At 51.5% G+C, this 17,602-nt stretch overlaps 1 protein-coding gene across 1 annotated transcript in view; it reads left to right on the top strand.

Annotated features, from left to right (window-relative positions):
• Positions 1 to 451: 451 nt before the first annotated feature.
• The window catches only part of BCR (BCR activator of RhoGEF and GTPase), a 134,758-nt gene continuing 117,607 nt past the window's right edge, over positions 452 to 17,602 (top strand). The window contains exon 1 of the mRNA XM_054469018.2: positions 452 to 2,189. Within this exon, the coding sequence (XP_054324993.1) occupies positions 911 to 2,189 (1,279 nt within the window). The 5' untranslated portion in view covers positions 452 to 910. The remainder of the gene's footprint in view (positions 2,190 to 17,602) is intronic.

Below are 17,602 nucleotides of genomic sequence, written 5' to 3'. Positions count from 1 at the left end.
GGGGAGGTTGCTTCTGTCGGAGGACTGCTGCGAGTTCTGCCAGAGAGAGCAGCTCTTGTCCCGGAACATGAGGTAGGTGGTGGGGCTTGGGGACACGCGGCTGGACTGGCCGGAGAAGTCCTCCTGGCCGGAGGGGAGCCAAGTGTTCCTGTTCTAGGACTGCAGAACTGGCCCGGACCTCTGTGTTGGAAAGGTCTTTATGGACCAGGGAGTCCGGTGTCCTTTTTATGGGGGACCCCTGGGATGCGAGTTGCACAGTCCAATTCGCTGTTGTTAGGGCCTCAGTTTCCCAAAAGGCACAGGGACAGGGGGAGGGTGGCGGCTCCAAGGCGGAGCCGCCTCCGGGGGGCCCCCCCCGCCCTGTGCCCACGGCGCGGCCCCTTTAAGAGGCCCGCCCGGCTCCGTCATCCGCGCCGCGGCCACCGCCCCCCGGCCCTCCCCTTCCTGCGGCGCGGAGTGCGGGCCGGGCGGGAGTGCGGCTAGAGCGGGCCTGCGGAGCGTAGCGTCCGAGGAGGCGGCGGCAGCCGCGGTGGCGGCGGGGCTGTGGGGTGGTGGGGGAGCGAGAGGCGAGGAGCGCGCGGGCCGCGGCCAGGGTCTGGCGGCGGCCTGGCGGAGCGGAGAGCAGCGCCCGCGCCTCGCCGTGCGGAGGAGCCCCGCACACAATAGCAGCGCGCGCAGCCCGCGCCCTTCCCCCCCCCCCCCCCCCCCCCCGCGCGCCCCGCCCCGCGCGCCGAGCGCCCCGCGCCGCCTCACCTGCCGCCAGGGAGTGGGCGGGCATTGTTCGCCGCCGCCGTCGCGCGGGGCCATGGGGGTCGCCCGGCGCCCGGGGCCGGGCCTGGCGAGGCCGCCGCGCCGCCGCTGAGACTGGCCCCGCGCGCAGCCCGGCGGCGCAGGTGAGGCCGGCCGCGCCATGGTGGACCCGGTGGGCTTCGCGGAGGCGTGGAAGGCGCAGTTCCCGGACTCAGAGCCGCCGCGCATGGAGCTGCGCTCAGTGGGCGACATCGAGCAGGAGCTGGAGCGCTGCAAGGCCTCCATTCGGCGCCTGGAGCAGGAGGTGAACCAGGAGCGCTTCCGCATGATCTACCTGCAGACGTTGCTGGCCAAGGAAAAGAAGAGCTATGACCGGCAGCGCTGGGGCTTCCGGCGCGCGGCGCAGGCCCCCGACGGCGCCTCCGAGCACCGAGCGTCCGCGTCGCACCCACAGCCCGCGCCCGCCGACGGAGCCGACCCGCCGCCCGCCGAGGAGCCCGAGGCCCGGCCCGACGGCGAGGGTTCTCCGGGTAAGGCCAGGCCCGGGACCGCCCGCAGGCCCGGGGCAGCCGCGTCGGGGGAACGGGACGACCGGGGGCCCCCCGCCAGCGTGGCGGCGCTCAGGTCCAACTTCGAGCGGATCCGCAAGGGCCATGGCCAGTCCGGGGCGGACGCCGAGAAGCCCTTCTACGTGAACGTCGAGTTTCACCACGAGCGCGGCCTGGTGAAGGTCAACGACAAAGAGGTGTCGGACCGCATCAGCTCCCTGGGCAGCCAGGCCATGCAGATGGAGCGCAAAAAGTCCCAGCACAGCGCGGGCCTGAGCGTGGGGGATGCATCCAGGCCCCCTTACCGGGGACGCTCCTCGGAGAGCAGCTGCGGCGTCGACGGCGACTACGAGGACGCCGAGTTGAACCCCCGCTTCCTGAAGGACAACCTGATCAACGCCAATGGCGGTAGCAGGCCCCCTTGGCCGCCCCTGGAGTACCAGCCCTACCAGAGCATCTACGTCGGGGGCATGATGGAAGGGGAGGGCAGGGGCCCGCTCCTGCGCAGCCAGAGCACCTCTGAGCAGGAGAAGCGCCTTACCTGGCCCCGCAGGTCCTACTCCCCCCGGAGTTTTGAGGATTGCGGAGGCGGCTATACCCCGGACTGCAGCTCCAATGAGAACCTCACCTCCAGCGAGGAGGACTTCTCCTCCGGCCAGTCCAGCCGCGTGTCCCCAAGCCCCACCACCTACCGCATGTTCCGGGACAAGAGCCGCTCTCCCTCGCAGAACTCGCAACAGTCCTTCGACAGCAGCAGTCCCCCCACGCCGCAGTGCCATAAGCGGCACCGGCACTGCCCGGTTGTCGTGTCCGAGGCCACCATCGTGGGCGTCCGCAAGACCGGGCAGATCTGGCCCAACGATGGCGAGGGCGCCTTCCATGGAGACGCAGGTGAGTTCCTCACGCCACGTGCGTGGGCACACCTGCACCGGGGAGGAAAACCATAGACGAGTATGGGATACAAAACAGAAGTTGGAAGGGAGGAGTGGATAGATAGTTTTGAGTGATTATCAGGTGCACTTGTGGTTCACGCGGATCCTGCACCCGAACAAACTCCATCCCCTCCTCCTTCCTGAATGCAGATTCTTAGTGTTTGGAATGGAATTGGGTTGAGGATGGTCTTGTGAGGGATGGGAGGTGGTTTGTTCCTTTGGTTCTAGAGCAGTGTGTTTGTGAAGTATAGCTTGTGAGTTGGAGGAAGATGCTTCAGGCAGTAACCTTGTCCTGTGCTCTCTGCACGCCGGGCAGTGAGGATGGCATAAAAGCCGGAGTCATCTCTAGCGCCCAGATCGGATGCTGTTAGCAGGGACTGATTTATGTCTTGGGCATTCCCCGCCACCCCACTGATCCTGTTCTGGAGGAGTTATATGACACGTGTCTGAAACCTGAGATATGCTAGCTGCTCCCAGGCCATAGAAGTGTCAGGTTTGCTTGCTAACCAGCAGCCCTGAACGCAAGTTACAGCAGGTGAGAATAGGAATTAGAAGGAAGTGAGGCGACAGGCAGTTGTGACTCAGTGGGCCACCGAAAATCAACTGCATGGAGATTTTATCTGGGGCTGAAGCAGAGCCACACCCGTTCTGATCTGCCTGGCTTTCATGGGAGGCTTCACCCATGATTATTCACCACCAGGCTCCTCCATGGTGGTAACCCAGCCCCATTTGCTGACCCTCCAGTGTGCTCCTGCTGCCTCATCTTGCCAAGGATAAGCACCCACAGGTGCTTATTTGGGGCTCCCAATCTGTGGTCAGACTCTAGCACTAAGATTAAAACTATGGGATTGTACACCTAACTTCTGTGCTAGATGCAAATACCATCAGACGTTTTGGGTGATGGGCCTATGTTTTGAGATCCAGGCACAGTTTGCCACTGGGGTAAGGAAAGGGTGGGCTGGGGTGTGTGTGAGGCTGTCGGGAATCTTTTGGAGTCCTGGTCCCTGTTAAGCTGATCTGGTTTTCTGCTTCATTGATTTTTCTTTTTCTGCTGATGGAGGAGTTGAATGTGCTTGGTTTGTCAGAATCCTCTTGAAACAAGTGAGGCTATTTTTGGCTCTTAGAGCTGCTGCCTTTTTGTGGTGGGCACTCTGTCCTGTTTGTGTTAGGTACTTCCAGTTGCTGATCTTCCATTTGCAGCTGGGGTTTCCTGTGGTGCACGGCTCCGACCTGCCGTCTGGCCCGGCTGCATTCCCTAAGTCCCTATGTGGGGGCGGGGGTGGAAGGCTGTACTATTCAGAAGCCTGCTTTGCAGGCACATCAGCTCGTTCGGGGTCTGGAGGATTGCCTTGTGGTTACTGGGCACCAGCCTTGTCTGGCCAGCTGTTGGTCAGGCGAGCCAGCTTGAACTGGCCCTCAGTGCCATAGTGCAGGAGAGTTACTAATAAAGAAGAAAATGAGAGGTTTTTAGGGAGATGTGCAAATTGAAATTGATAGTCTTTGCTGGTGGAGAATTCTGGGTTTCCAGAACCTTGGGCCCAGCCTTTCCTACAGCTCCTGTAGAATTGGCCATGTTGCCCACCACATCTAGACGCCGAATGCAAGTCAGTAAATGAAAATAGGAATTATTATAGAGGGATGGAAAGCCCAGTGCCTTGAGTCACACAGGGCAGGTCCTCAGGAAATGGCTGAGGAGTTAATTTTACCACTTGGACCCACTTTTAGGACTTTCTGGATTCTTCTCTGAATGTCCTTAAGGTCCCACAGTCTCTTTCCCATTAGGCTTTATTTTTTCCCCTTAAATGTTTTGTTTGTTTTTTGTTTTTAAGAGACAGGGTCTGGCTCTGTCATCCAGGCTGGAATGCAGTATTATGATCATAGCTCACTACAACCTCAAAACTTTTGGGCTCAGGTGATCCTTCCACCTCAGCCTTTTCAGTAGCTGGGACTGCAGGCTCAAACCACTATACTGGGCTAATTTTTAATTTTTTTTTTTTGTAAATACAGGGTCTTGCTGAGTTGCCCAGGCTGGTATCAAACTCCTGGGCTCAAGCATTCCTCCAGCTTCAGCCTCCTGAGTAGCTGGGGTTACAGGGATGAGACACCTCACCAAGCCTCTTAGACGTTTTTAGTAACTAAGGTCACTTAAACATTTTTAAAAGAGATTATTTTCCCTCAGACAGTTTTTCTTTTTTAAGACTTAATTTTTTTAGAGCACTATTAGGTTCACAGCAAAATTGATCGGGAAATATAGCAATTTCCCACATACTCCCTACCCCCACACCCTCACAGCCTCCCCAGTTAACATCTCCCACCAGAGGGGCATGTTTGTTACAGTCCATGAGCCTACCTGCATTGGTGCCTCATTATTACCCAAAGTTCAGAGTTTACATCACTCTTGGTGTTGTACAGTCTATGAGTTTGGATCCTGTTATGTTTTAAAACTCCTGCTTGTTTTAGCCCTGGGCACCTTGACACTCTGCCCAGCAGTTTCCTCTGACGTGGGTCCATGTGTGGCAGGCGTGGAAAGAGGAATCCTCACTGGCTCAGCCATCTGTCTCTGCCTGACTGTTTACTGATGTTCTTTAGAGGGCTGTGGAGCCTGCTGGTCTGAAAAGGAACAATGAGGAAAATCACTCATGGGGGTGGGTAGGGGGAGGAAGTCTCCCTAATGCTCCGCGGTGGCAGATGTGGTGGCCCCCATCTAATAACCTCAGAATCAGTCTGTTTGGATGAATGGACCGTCCCATTTCCAAGCTGAGGCCCCTCAAGGGAGGGGGCCGAAGCCATTCCTGGGCACGGTGACAAAGTGCTTCCCATAGGGCCCCTCATGGGCTCATCTGTCGCCCTGGGGTGGGGCTGCCCATTTACAGGTAAAGACACAACTGGGAAGTGGCAGGGCTGGGATTCTGGGTCTCTGTGTGAGTGCAGAGCTGTTCCGTTTGGAACGTGGTGGCCCTGTGGCGTTCTTCCCACTACCCCACACTGCTACCTGCAAAGCACAACTGGGGAGGTTCAGGGGGTCCTTCCAGTCTTTGCACCCTGGGCCCGCCTGTGGGGGTAACGATAGACGGCTGTGGGCCCTGCTGTAAAACTATTCGGAACCCGGCCGGGCGCGGTGGCTCAAGCCTGTAATCCCAGCACTTTGGGAGGCCGAGGCGGGTGGATCACAAGGTCAACAGATCGAGACCATCCTGGCTAACACGGTGAAACCCCGTCTCTACTAAAAATACAAAAAATTAGCCGGGCGTGGTGGCGGGCGCCTGTAGTCCCAGCTACTCGGGAGGCTGAGGCAGGAGAATGGCGTGAACTAGGGGAGGCAGCGCTTGCAATGAGCCGAGATCGCGCCGCTGCACTCCAGCCTGGGCGACAGAGCGAGACACAGTCTCAAAAAAGAAAAAACAAACAAACAGAAAACTATGCGGAACCCAGAGAAGTAGAGTGTGGTTCTCTTTGTTTTGTTTTGTTGTTTTTTTTTTTTTGAGGCGGAGCTTCGCTTTGTCGCCCAGGCTGGAGTGCAGCAGCGCGATCTCGGCTCACTGCAAGCTCCGCCTCTCGGCTTCACACCATTCTTCTGCCTCAGCCTCCTGAGTAGCTGGAACCACAGGCGCCCACCAGCACACCCAGCTAATTTTTTTGTATTTTTAGTAGAGACGGGGTTTCACCGTGTTAGCCAGTATGGCCTCGATCTTCTGACCTCGTGATCCGCCTGCCTCAGCCTCCGAAAGTGCTGGGATTCCAGGCGTGAGCCACTGCGCAAGGCGGAGAGTGTGGTTCTTGCCATCTGGGAACTTACAAGTTACCCAAGTTACCGGAAGAGAGGGAGAGGCACACATGTATGTGCTCACGGGAAGTGAGATCAGAGAAGCTTCCGGAAATGGCAGGACTGAAGAGGACTTGATCAGTCAGCAGAAGTTGGAGGGCAGAGAGTAGCCGTTTGCCCTAAGGAAAAATGGCAGCAAAGGCCTGGGGTCACCCACGTCTGCCCTGTGATTCTAGACTATGTGCTTTTCTTTAAATGGTAAAATATGCTTAACTTAATTAAAATTTACCATTTTTGTAACTTTTAAAAAGTTTGGTAAAATGCACATAACAAAAGTTACTGTCTTAACCCTTTTAAATTGTGTTTTTGGGTAAGGCCAGTCAAGTGAAGCAGTGGAACATTTTAACCATTTTTATCCATACAGTTCTGTGGTGTTGACTACGTTCACATTGTTGTACGACCATCACTTCTATCCATCTTGAACTTTTTCATCTTCCCAACTGAAACTCTGTACCCAATAAATAAAAACTCCCCATTCCCTGCCCCCAGCCCCTGGCACCGCTATTCTCCATTATGCGTCTGTGTATTCAGCTACTATAGATACCTCACGTAAGTCCAGTTCTGCGACATTCGTCTTTTTGTGATTGGCTTATTTCACTGAGTGTAATGTTACCAATGTTCATCCATGTGATGGCAGAAATTGTGTGGATTTTTTTTTAATGGAGTTTAACTCTGTCACCTAGGCTGGAGTGCAGTGGCGTGATCTCTACTCACTGCAGCCTCTGCCTCCCCGGTTCAAGCTTCAAGCTTGAAGATTCTCCTGCTTCAGGAGTTCAAGATTCTCCTGCTTCAGCCTCCCGAGTAGCTGGGATTACAGGTGTGCACCACCATGCCCAGCTAATTTTTGTATTTTCAGTGGAGACGGGGTTTCGCCATGTTGGCCAGGCTGGTCTGTAACTCCTGACCTCAAGTGATCCACCCGTCTTGGCCTCCCAGAGTGCTGGGATTATAGGCATGAGCCACTGCTCTGGGCCAACTGTGTGCTTTTTGAAGGCAGGAATAACTGGTTCATTTCTGGGTGACCCAGGGAGTCTGGTTCTGAGCTTTACACATAGCACATACTGGAAGAGCCCTTCCTCCTTTTCATAGCCTATGGGGTCAGGACTGGGGGCTTTTACCGATCATTGGGAAGTGACTTATCAATTACTCGGTCTTTTTCTCATTTCATCCCTGTAGTTTACTTTCAGAGGATCTTTTTTTTTTTTAATTGGCTTAAAATACCTTTTTTTTTTTTTTTTTTTTTTCATAGTTCTCTGGTTGGCTAGGCAGTTTTCCTGATGTGGGCCGACTGGGCTGAAATAGGATGGTCTAGTTAGCCTCACCCACACATTCTGTGATTGCAAGCTGATTGGCATTGGGGAGGAGGGTCTGTCTTATTTGTCTTGCAGCTGGGTCGATATCAGTTGGGACACCAGACATTTCTCCTTCTCTTTCTCTCTCTCTCTTTTTTTTTTTTTTTGTAGAGATTGGATCTCCCTGTGTTGCCCAGGCTGGCCTCGAACTCTTGGGCTTAAGCAATCTACCCACCTCAGCTTCCCAAAGTGCTGGAATTACAGGCGTGAGCCACCACACCCAGCCTCCTGCTTTTTCTTTTTTTGCCCCATTGATACATAATAATTGTACCTATTTAGAGGGTGTGATGTTTTGATACATATCTGCAATGCATAATGATCAGATCAAAGTGATTAGCATATTCATCACCTCAAACACATTTATTATTTGTTTATGCTGGGAGGTCTGAGGAATTCTTGATCCAAACACCCAGCCCAATGTGCCTGTCAACCTTCTTCCAGGTGTCAGTTGTGAGACGGGACAGATCTTGTATTTCTTCATGGACTTCATGTGAGTGGCTGCCCTGTGTTTTCACATTTTTATTAAGCAGCTTAATTTGCCTTTTGGATTCCAGTGATGTGTTGGCGCCAGAGCGACCACTGCATTGTTTTTCCCTTGGGTGATGGGCTGTACTGGCAGCCAGTTTGAGTGAGTAACTGTGGGGCAGAGAAAGGTCACCCGGGCCTGGAGTTGGCTCCATCATCATCTCTTAAGGCCAGAACCTCGTGGCCACCTCTCAGTTGAGTACAGGCTCCTTTCCATGGATGGAGACAGAGTGGGCAGATCTGGGTGGAGTCTGAGGCCGCTAAAGGCATCAACAGCACAGAAGCAGAGTCTAGATCAAATTTTACAAGCGTTCTCTGGTTCAGGAAGGCTGACTTGTTTTGGGAACAGAATGGAGCATTCTGAAACATTTCACTGAAGAAGGAGCTGGGAGTGCTGTTGATTTGACTGGGTTCAGGGGAGCGTGCCTTATCCCTGACTCCCTTTTGCTTAGTTTGTTGCTTCTAGCTTTATAGCCTTTCTTCCTTGGCTAGAAGTCCTGTGGCTGGGAGGGCTTGTGTTTGTGACTGCTAACCTCACCAGGACAAAGAGCCCAGGTGAGCTATGTGCTTGAGCACACTTGGAAGAGGACACAGCAGTGCATGAGGCCCAGGCTGCAGCTCACCCCTGTGGTTTGAGAGGGTCCCCTGTTTAGAGTGAATGAATGGGCATCTTGGAAGCTTTCTCAGGTTACCAAAGAGTAGGTCTGAGTTTTGGCTGAGGCTGCTGCTTTTTGGGTCAAGACTTGGGGTGGTGGTGGATTAAATTAACTATGAACCCCAGGGAATATCTTGACCCTGGCTGGAATACAACTGTTGTGGCTCAAGTAGGTTTTTTTTTTCCCCCTTTGAAAAGTGTAGTTATTTTAATTAAAATACAATATCCATGTGACATGTGAGAAGTTTGTTATTTTTATTATTGTAAAATTTATATTTTTTATTTTTTCAAGACGGGGTCTTGCTCTGTCACCCAGGCTGGAGTGCAGTGGCACGATCTAGGCTCACTACAACCCCGGCCTCCCGGGTTCAAGCAATTCTTCTGCCACAGCCTCCCAAGTAGCTGGGATTACAGCTAATTAGCCTGGCTAATTTTTGTATTTTTAGTAGAGACAGAGTTTCACCATGTTGGCCAGGCTGGTCTTGAACTCCTGACCTCAGGTGATCCGCCCCCCCTCAGCCTCCCAAAATGTTGGGATTACAGGCCTGAGCCACTGCGCCCGGCTAAAATTTATATTATAAAATGCACCGTTTTCTCCATTTTTAAGTGTACAGTTCAGTGACATTAAGTACATCACATTGTTTTGCAACCATCACCACTTGTCAATTTCTAGAACTTTTTCATCTTCCCAAACTCAAACTTTATATCCATCAGACTTTAACTCCCCATTCCCCCTCATCCCCAGCTCCCGGAAGCCACCGTTCTACTCTGTCTCCATGATTTTGTCTCTCCTAGATGCCTCATGTAAGTGGAGTCTTATAATATTTGTCCTGTGTCTGGCTGATTTCACTCAAGCAGGGCTTTGAAGTTCCCCAGGGTGGCACTCTCAGTCTTTTCTTTTTTTCTTTCTTTTCTTGAGACGGAGTTTTGCTCTTATTTTGCCCAGGCTGGAGTGCAATGGCATGATCTCGGCTCACTGCAACCTCTCCCTCCCGGGTTCAAGTGATTCTCCTGCCTCAGCCACCCAAGTAGCTGGGATTACAGGTGCCTGCCACCATACCCGGCTAATTTTTTGTGTTTTTAGTAGAGACGGGGTTTCACCGTGTTGGCCAGGCTGGTCTCGATCGTTTGATCCCGTGATCCGCCCGCCTTGGCCTCCCAGAGTGCTGGGATTATAGGCATGAGCCACTGCGCCTGGCCTAGCCCTCTCAGTCTTAAGACTGAGTTAACTCCCAGCTCTGATCCTTCACAAGGGTGTTCTCTTCCGGAAAACACCCGTTAGCAATGGCGATCTTCCCTGGGCCTTCACGCCCTTAGCTTTGAAGTGGCCCAGAGTATTAGTTTGCCAAGGCTGTCCCATAACAAGATACCAAGACTGGGTGGCTTAAATAACAGAAATATATTTTCTCACGCTTCTGGATGCCAAAAGTCCAAGATCAAGGTGCTAGCAGGGTTGGTTCCCTGGAGGGCTCTCTTTGGCTTGCAGGTGCCATGGTCTTGCTGCCTCTGTACATGGTCTTTTCTCTGTGCATGAACTCCCCTGGCATCTCTCTGTGTCCAAATTTCCCTTCTTTTTTTTTTTTTTTTTTTTTTTTTTTTTGAGATGGAGTTTCACTCTTGTCACCCAGGCTGGAGTTCAATGGCACAGTCTCAGCTCACTGCAACCTCCACCTCCCAGGTTCAGGCAATTCTCCCGTCTCAGCCTCCCGAGTAACTGGGATTACAGGTGCCTGCCAACACACCTGGGTAATTTTTGTATTTTTAGTAGAGACGGGGTTTCACCGTGTTAGCCAGCCTGGTCTCGAACTTCTGACCTCAGGTGATCCGCCCTCCTCAGCCTCCAAAAGTGCTGGGATTACAGGCATGAGCCACTGCACCCGGCCCAAATTTCCCTTCTTAAAAGGACACCAGTAAGACTGGAGGATTAAGGTGGGCAGTAAAGACCCCCGCTTTAACTTAATCAGTTCTTGAAAGGCCTTCTTTCCAAATACAGTCACATTCTGAGGTACTGGGAGTTAGAACGTCAAAATATGGGAAGTGAGGCATGGTTTAGCTCGAAACACTTGGTGAGTCCGTTACTGGACAGCAGAGGAAAGGGCTGCCAGGCAGAGGGAGATGGTGCTTGTGCCGGCTCCCTCAGACGTGCTAGGAGGAATGTGAGTCAAGCGTCATGTGGTTTTAGGCAGCCTAGAGGGGCCTAGAGGACACTGAGCCAGGCATCAGGAGGGCTGCGTGCTAAAGCTTCATGTGCTGCCATCTCTCTCCACATCCAAAAAGTAGGGATGGGAACAGATCATTGCTAAGGTTCTTTCCTTGGCTTCTTTAATTTTTTCTTTAAATTTAAAATTTATTACTATTTTTTTAAATAGATAAAGGGTCTTGCTCTGTTGCCCAGGCTGGAGTATAGTGGCATAATCATAGCTCACTGTAGCCTCAAACTCTCAGGCTCAAGCAATCCTCTCTGCTCAGCCTCTTGAACACCTGGTACTACAGGCGCGTGCCACCATGCCTGGCTAATTTTTAATTTTTGTTGAGACAGGGCCTTGGTTTGTTGCCCAGGCTGGTCTCAAACTCCTGGCCTCAAATGATCCTTCCCGCCTCGGCCTCCCAAAGTGCTGGAAATAATTATAGATGTGAGTTACTGCACACAGCCTGAATTTATTATTAACACAACTTTTTCCATCTCTTTTCTGTTTATCTTGGTTTATGTCTCCCTTATTAAAAATGAAGGCAACCACCTCTCCCTATCAAATCGCTCAAAGGTATTTATTGAGCATCTACTTTGTGCCTGGCACTATCTTCATGGAAATCCTTTCTTCCTTATTCATTGATTTATGGAAAGGCTTATCTCCAAGGGCCTTGTCTTTAAAACAACAACAACAAACAAACAAAACTTTTCTAATGTCAAAGCATTTTCCCCTGCGTATCTTTCTTTAACAGTATATTTGCAGCTGTTTCCTGTTAATCCTTTGTCTATCTGGCTTCCTTTTTAGGGTGATGGGATCCTTAAGCACAGAGTATGCCCTGCTGTAGTGTCCTGCAGGATGGGCCACACTCTGGCCCTTTAACAGTGTTTGATGTGAGATGCACCTGAGCCCATGGAGGTTTGTGTCTCGGGCCCTGTGGGTGTTTACACATTGAAGATGGAATGATACACACTATCTCTGAGATTTTTATTTGCTCAGACCTTCCCTTGTTCTGGCCCAACCCCGCTTAATCACGTCTAATAAGTGGTGGTGGGTTTTTGGGGGCCTGGTGATACAGGTGGCCCGGCGATGAAACGTTGGCTTTGGAGATTATCCTGCTGGTTCTGTTTCCTTCTTTGCTGATGATTGATACTCCCTGGCTCACCCTTAGAGAACTTCCCGAATCCTCAGACTGGGGCCTGCTAATTAGCTGTCTTGGGTTCTAGCTCTCACTGCCACAACTTTGCAAAATGACTGTAGATGTGGATGGTGGCTGGTGCCCATGGGCAGAGCAATCAGCACATTCATAGACCCACCTTCCTGGGGCTGAGGTAAGAAGACCGGACACCCCACTGAAGTAGTAAATATGACTTTCATGGAGGCTGCTTCATGGGCCCTCGAAAGTTTCTTGTAAAGTGGCTGGAGCAGGATTATTATAATTATACTCCCTCCACTGATTGAGTCTGAGGGGGTGTGAGACACTCTGGCCTGGAGTAACCTGCCCAAGGTCAAGTGGTTGGTGGAGGAGCTGGCGCTGCCTCTCTCCTCAGACTGAGTGGTTGTGTTAATCACATGAGAGCAGACACGGAATGACTCCTCGGAGGTGGAGGAGACCTGGATCATTTGCTCAGCAAACCGGTTTTGGGCACCTGTTGTGTTGGGCACAGATGGTGCTCAGTACAGTCAGGCAGGCCTTCCAGCAGGTCAGCTTTGGTCTGGTGGGAAGACAGCCTCATTAACCTAAGTGCCATGATAGAAATCATCTGGCCCCAGCCTTTAGTCTGGGTCTTGAAGGTGTCAGCCGTCTAGGAACATATTTCCCCTCTCTTATTTTGCAAATCTCCAAGACAGGAATTTCCTGACTCTTGATAGCTCCTTCTGGGACACTTTGGTAAGGCTTCTCCAGCAAGTTGTGTGGCAAGGGGTCCAAGAAGAAAGAACTGTTGGAAGGGCGCTGCCCATCCATCTGCTTTTCCCACCAACAGTCAAGGGCTGTGAATGCTGACCTGCTGCTGACAGTGGTCTGTTGTGCAGGTTCTGGGAGGGGCAGAGGGACGAGGTCTGGCTGGGAAGATGTAGCGGAGATACACAGAGGTAGCCGGCTGTGTGTGCACAGGGCCAGGTGCAGGGCCCAGAGAGCCAGGTGAGTGACCAGGGAGCACTGGGAAGGAACCATCTCCAGGCAAGGCCAGGACACAGCCAAGGGGATCCCAGAAGAAGAGAGGGGAGCCTTGTGCAGCAGCCACAAAGAGAGAGAGCCAGGCGGAGCCAGGAATTGAGCAGCCCACGGAGATCCTCGACTGAAGTGCCACTGTTGGCTCAAGAAGAGCTTTTGAAGAAGATTCACTTCACTTTAAAGGCCTGACATGCTTCCGTGTTTAAAGTGCTGCTGGGGTCAGTTTGTATGCCTGTAGAGTAGGGAGAGATTTTCTGCACATGACGAGGTATTGATGAGCATTCGAAGCAACCTACAGGCAACATATGTTGACTTAGTGCAGACTTTGAAGGGAAAAGATCTGGACTTGCCCAGAGGCCTAGCACTTGCCACTGTGTGGCCTCGCACAGGGACTTAATTGTCCCTTGGCTTCTGTCAGCTGGAGAGGGTGACCCTTCCCCTTGGAGGCTTCGTGGGAGTAGCGGGCGCAGACCATCTGGCCTCCTGTCTGGTCTCATAGAGTCTCCTGTTCATGCATCTAATGTCAGTTGATTGAACACCACTTAGCAAAAAATCTTAAGGAGAAATGCATAACTTAGTATGGACATTTCACTCACTTGGTTCAGCCATTATATCACCAGTATGAGCTCCGGGGGGACCCAGGGGTGTGCCAGGGCCCTCATTCTCCTCCCATAATCCTCCCAGGCTGAGTGGAGTTCTTACGTTTTAAAGGTTATGCAATGGACTGCATGTTTGTATCCTTCTGCAAATTCCCCTTTTGGGGAGAGGCTGAGTTGCCCTGTGCTTGAGGGAGCTGGGCAGATGGTACTTTGTGTAGCCTGCTGCATTTTGCAGAATGTCTTCTCTCACAGGGGTCCCTGTGGAGGAGCGACAGGAACCCTCTTAGCTGAGTGTTGGGAGGTTTTAGGTGGAGGGCTCAGGTCACCCCCAGGGCTCATTTGACTTCTACCTTATCTGGGTAGATAGGATCATCTTTGTCCCACAGTCCTTCCCAGTATTGTGAAGTGATGCATTGGCGTGAGCCCAGGGGTGCCAAGGGTGGGCTGGCAATGCCCACGTCCAGTTCTCTGTCCCTGAGGCACGGAGGTGGTTGTGCTGGGCTCAGAGCCGCCGTCTGACTGGTTGGAAGCCCTGCTCTGATTTTGTGAATCACCCTAGTTAAGTGGAAGCTCAGCATAGCCTGTTCCCTCTGTGGGGGTGTGCAGAAGCACTGTTTATTTTTGCCCAAATCTTAGAGTGATAAATGGAACTCATTTATGAATTTCGACTTCCAAAAGCTTTCCACTTTCTCCCTTAGGAACATGGATAAAAATTGTCCACATTTGGTTTTGGAGACATGGATTGTTACCTGAAACCTACTTTTCAGATGTTCTTGATGTGAAAACTGTTGCCAGGCTGGGCGTGGTGGCTCATGCTTGTAATTCCAGCACCTTGGGAGACTGAGGTGGGTGGGTCTCTTTTTTTTTTTTCTTTTTCTTTTTTTTTTTCTTTGAGATGGGGTCTCGCTCTATCACCCAGGCTGGAGTGCAGTGGAGCATCCGCTTCCCAGGTTCACGCCATTCTCCTGCTTCAGCCTCCTGAGTAGCTGGAACTGCAGGCGCCTGCCACAACGCCCAGCTAATTGTTTTTGTATTTTTAGTTGAGACGGAGTTTTACCGTGTTAGCCAGGATGGTCTCGATCTCCTGACCTCGTGATCCACCCGCCTTGGTCTCCCAAAGTGCTGGGATTACAGGCGTGAGCCCCTGTGCCCGGCTGGGTGGATCTCTTATGGCCAGGAATTTGAGACCAGCCTGGGCAACATAGCAAGACCCCATCTCTACAAAAAATTTAAAAATGAGCTGGGCATGGTGGCATGTGCCGGTAATCTCAGCTATTCTGGGGGCTGAGGCGATAGGATGGCTTGAGCCCAGGAATTCAGGGCTGGAGCAAACTATGATTGCACCACTGCACTTCATCCAGCCTGGGCGACAGAGCAAGCAAGACCCTATCTCTAAAAAGCAAATAAATAAATACACATAAAAGCCATTGCTTTTTTTTGGCCGGGAGTGGTGGCTCATGCCTGTAATCCCAACACTTTGGGAGGCCGAGGCAGGCAGATCATCTGAGGTCAGGAGTTCAAGACCAGCCTGGCCAACATGGTGAAATGTCATCTCTACCAAAAATACAAAAATGAGCCGAGCAGGCTAAGAGTGGTGGCTCACGCCTGTAATCCTAGCACTATGGGAGGCCAAGGCAGGCAGATCACCTGAGGTCGGGAGTTTGAGACCAGCCTGACCAACATGGAGAAGCCCCATCTCTACTAAAAATACAAAATTAGCTGGGCGTTGTGGCGCATGCCTGTAATCCCAGCTACTTGGGAGGCTGAGGCGGGAAAATCGCTTGAACTCAGGAGGCAGAGGTTGCAATCATCCAAGATCGCACCATTGCACTTGAGCCTGGGCTACAAGAGCGAAACTCCGTCTCAAAAAAAAAAAAAAAAAAAAAAATCATCTGGGCATGTTGGTGCACGCCTGTAATCCCAGCTACTCAAGGAGGCTGTGGCAGGAGAATTGTTTGAACCCGAGAGGCAGAGGTTGCAGTGAGCCGAGATCTTGCCACTGCACTCCAGCCTGGGTGACAGAGCGAGACTGTCTCAAAAAATAAAAACCGGCTGGGCGTGGTGGCTCGTGCCTGTAATCCCAGCACTTTGGGAGGCCGGGGTGGGTGGATCACCTAAGGTCAGGAGTTCAAGACCAGCCTGGCCAACATGGTGACACTCCATCTCTACTAAAAATACAAAAAATTAGCTGGGCATTGTGGCAGGCGCCTGTAATCCCAGCTACTCGGGAGGCTGAGGTAGGAGAATAGCTTGAACCCGGGAGGCGGAGGTTGCAGTGAACCAAGATCGTGCCATTGCACTCTGGCCTGGGCAACAAGAGTGAAACTCTCAAAATTAAAAACAAATAAATAAATAAATACCACTGCTTTTTTCATAACAGGTACAAATTTTAAAGAGAAATAAAAAAATCATTGCCATCTTCAAATCTCCACAAAAATGGAAAGACAGGACAGTGCCAGTTAGCCACTTTCTGCAGTCACCGTGATCCCTTCTCTCTCCCTCATCTTTAATGTGTTTTTTTGAATTGTAGTAAAATGCACATACTATAAAATGTACCATCTCAACCCCTTCTCAGTGTGCAGTTCAGTAGTGTTAAGCCTCCAGTGTTTCATAAGTGGCAGAGTGGATGGGAAAACACTGATCTTCAGGAGGGGTTTTTTCAGTGCCAGCGTCCCTCTGGATGTGCAGGCAGATAAGAAGATGGCTCGGACACAGTCCTTAAATAGGTGCCAGGAGCCAGCAGGCCAGGGTGGGAGCCGGGACAAGCAGGCACCTAAAATAACGGTAACATAAGGCAGGTGGCGAGACTCTGTGGATGGATCAGTGCCAGGGGCTGTGCGGGAAGGGAAACCTCACATCTGTCCTGTTTCTTAGGGGAGGAGGTTGTGGAGGGGAGGGTGTTCCAGGCAGGGAATGTGAGCAAGAACTCGGGGGCTGGAAGCATTCAGTACAGTCGTTGCTCGATATCCGCAGGAAATTGGTTCCAGGACTCCCTTGGGCAGCAGTCCCCAGCCTCCTCTTTGACACCAGCGACCAGTTTCATGGAAGACAATTTTTCCACAGACCGGGGGTTAGGGATTGGTTTCAGGGTGGGACTGTTAACAGCTCAGATCATCAGGTATTAGATTCTCATAAGGAGCCCGCACAGCCTAGATCCCTTGTGTACATAAGCCACAATAGGGCTTCTGCTCCTACGAGAGTCTAATACCACTGCCGGCCTGATAGGAGGTAGAGCTTAGGCAGTAATGGAGCAATGAGGAGCAGCTGTAAATACAGATGAAGCTTCACTCCGCCTACCACTCACCTCCCGCTCTGCAGCCTAACAGGCCACGGACTGATAGCAGTTCATGGCCCAGGGGTTGGGGACCCCTGCCCTTGGGGATCCCAGAATCCTTGGATGCTCAAGTCCTTATGTAAAATGGCATAGCTAGCTTTTGCATATAACCTATACACATCTTCCTGTATACTTTAAATCATCTTGAGATTACTTATAATACAGTCATGCACCACATAGTAACATTTTGGTTAATGCTGGTGGTCCCATAAGATTATACTATGTTTTTACTGTACCTTTTCTACATTTGGTATGTTTAGAAACAAATACCACTGTGTCACAATTGCTTACGGTATTCAGTACAGTAACATGCTGCGCAGGTTTGTAGCCTAGGAGCGATAGGCTGTACCATGTAGCCTAGGTGTGTAGTAGGCTCTGTCGTGTAGGTTTGTGTAGGTACACTCTATGATGTTTGCATGAAGATGACATTGCCTAATGATGCATTTCTCAACATATCCCCTTTTAAGCAAGGTATGGCTGTATCTAATACAATATAAATGCTTTGTAAATAGTTGTTACACTGTATTGTTATTACATTTGTATTATTTTTATTGTTGGTTATTTTTTTCCAAATAGTTTCATTCTGAGGTTGCTTGAATCTGCAGATGTGGAACCTGAGGCTGTGGAGGGCCAACTGTATGCTCAGAAAGTAGCAGGCTCTGGTTGGAGAGTTGGTATAAAATGTGGGCAACAGGGAAGGTGAGGGATAGGAGAGTTGGGGT

Source organism: Pongo pygmaeus, chromosome 23, assembly GCF_028885625.2.
Source record: "Pongo pygmaeus isolate AG05252 chromosome 23, NHGRI_mPonPyg2-v2.0_pri, whole genome shotgun sequence".
In the NCBI taxonomy this organism is placed as follows: Eukaryota; Metazoa; Chordata; class Mammalia; order Primates; family Hominidae; genus Pongo; species Pongo pygmaeus.
Note: the sequence above shows the minus strand (reverse complement) of the source record. Positions and strands in the feature narration are given on the sequence as shown.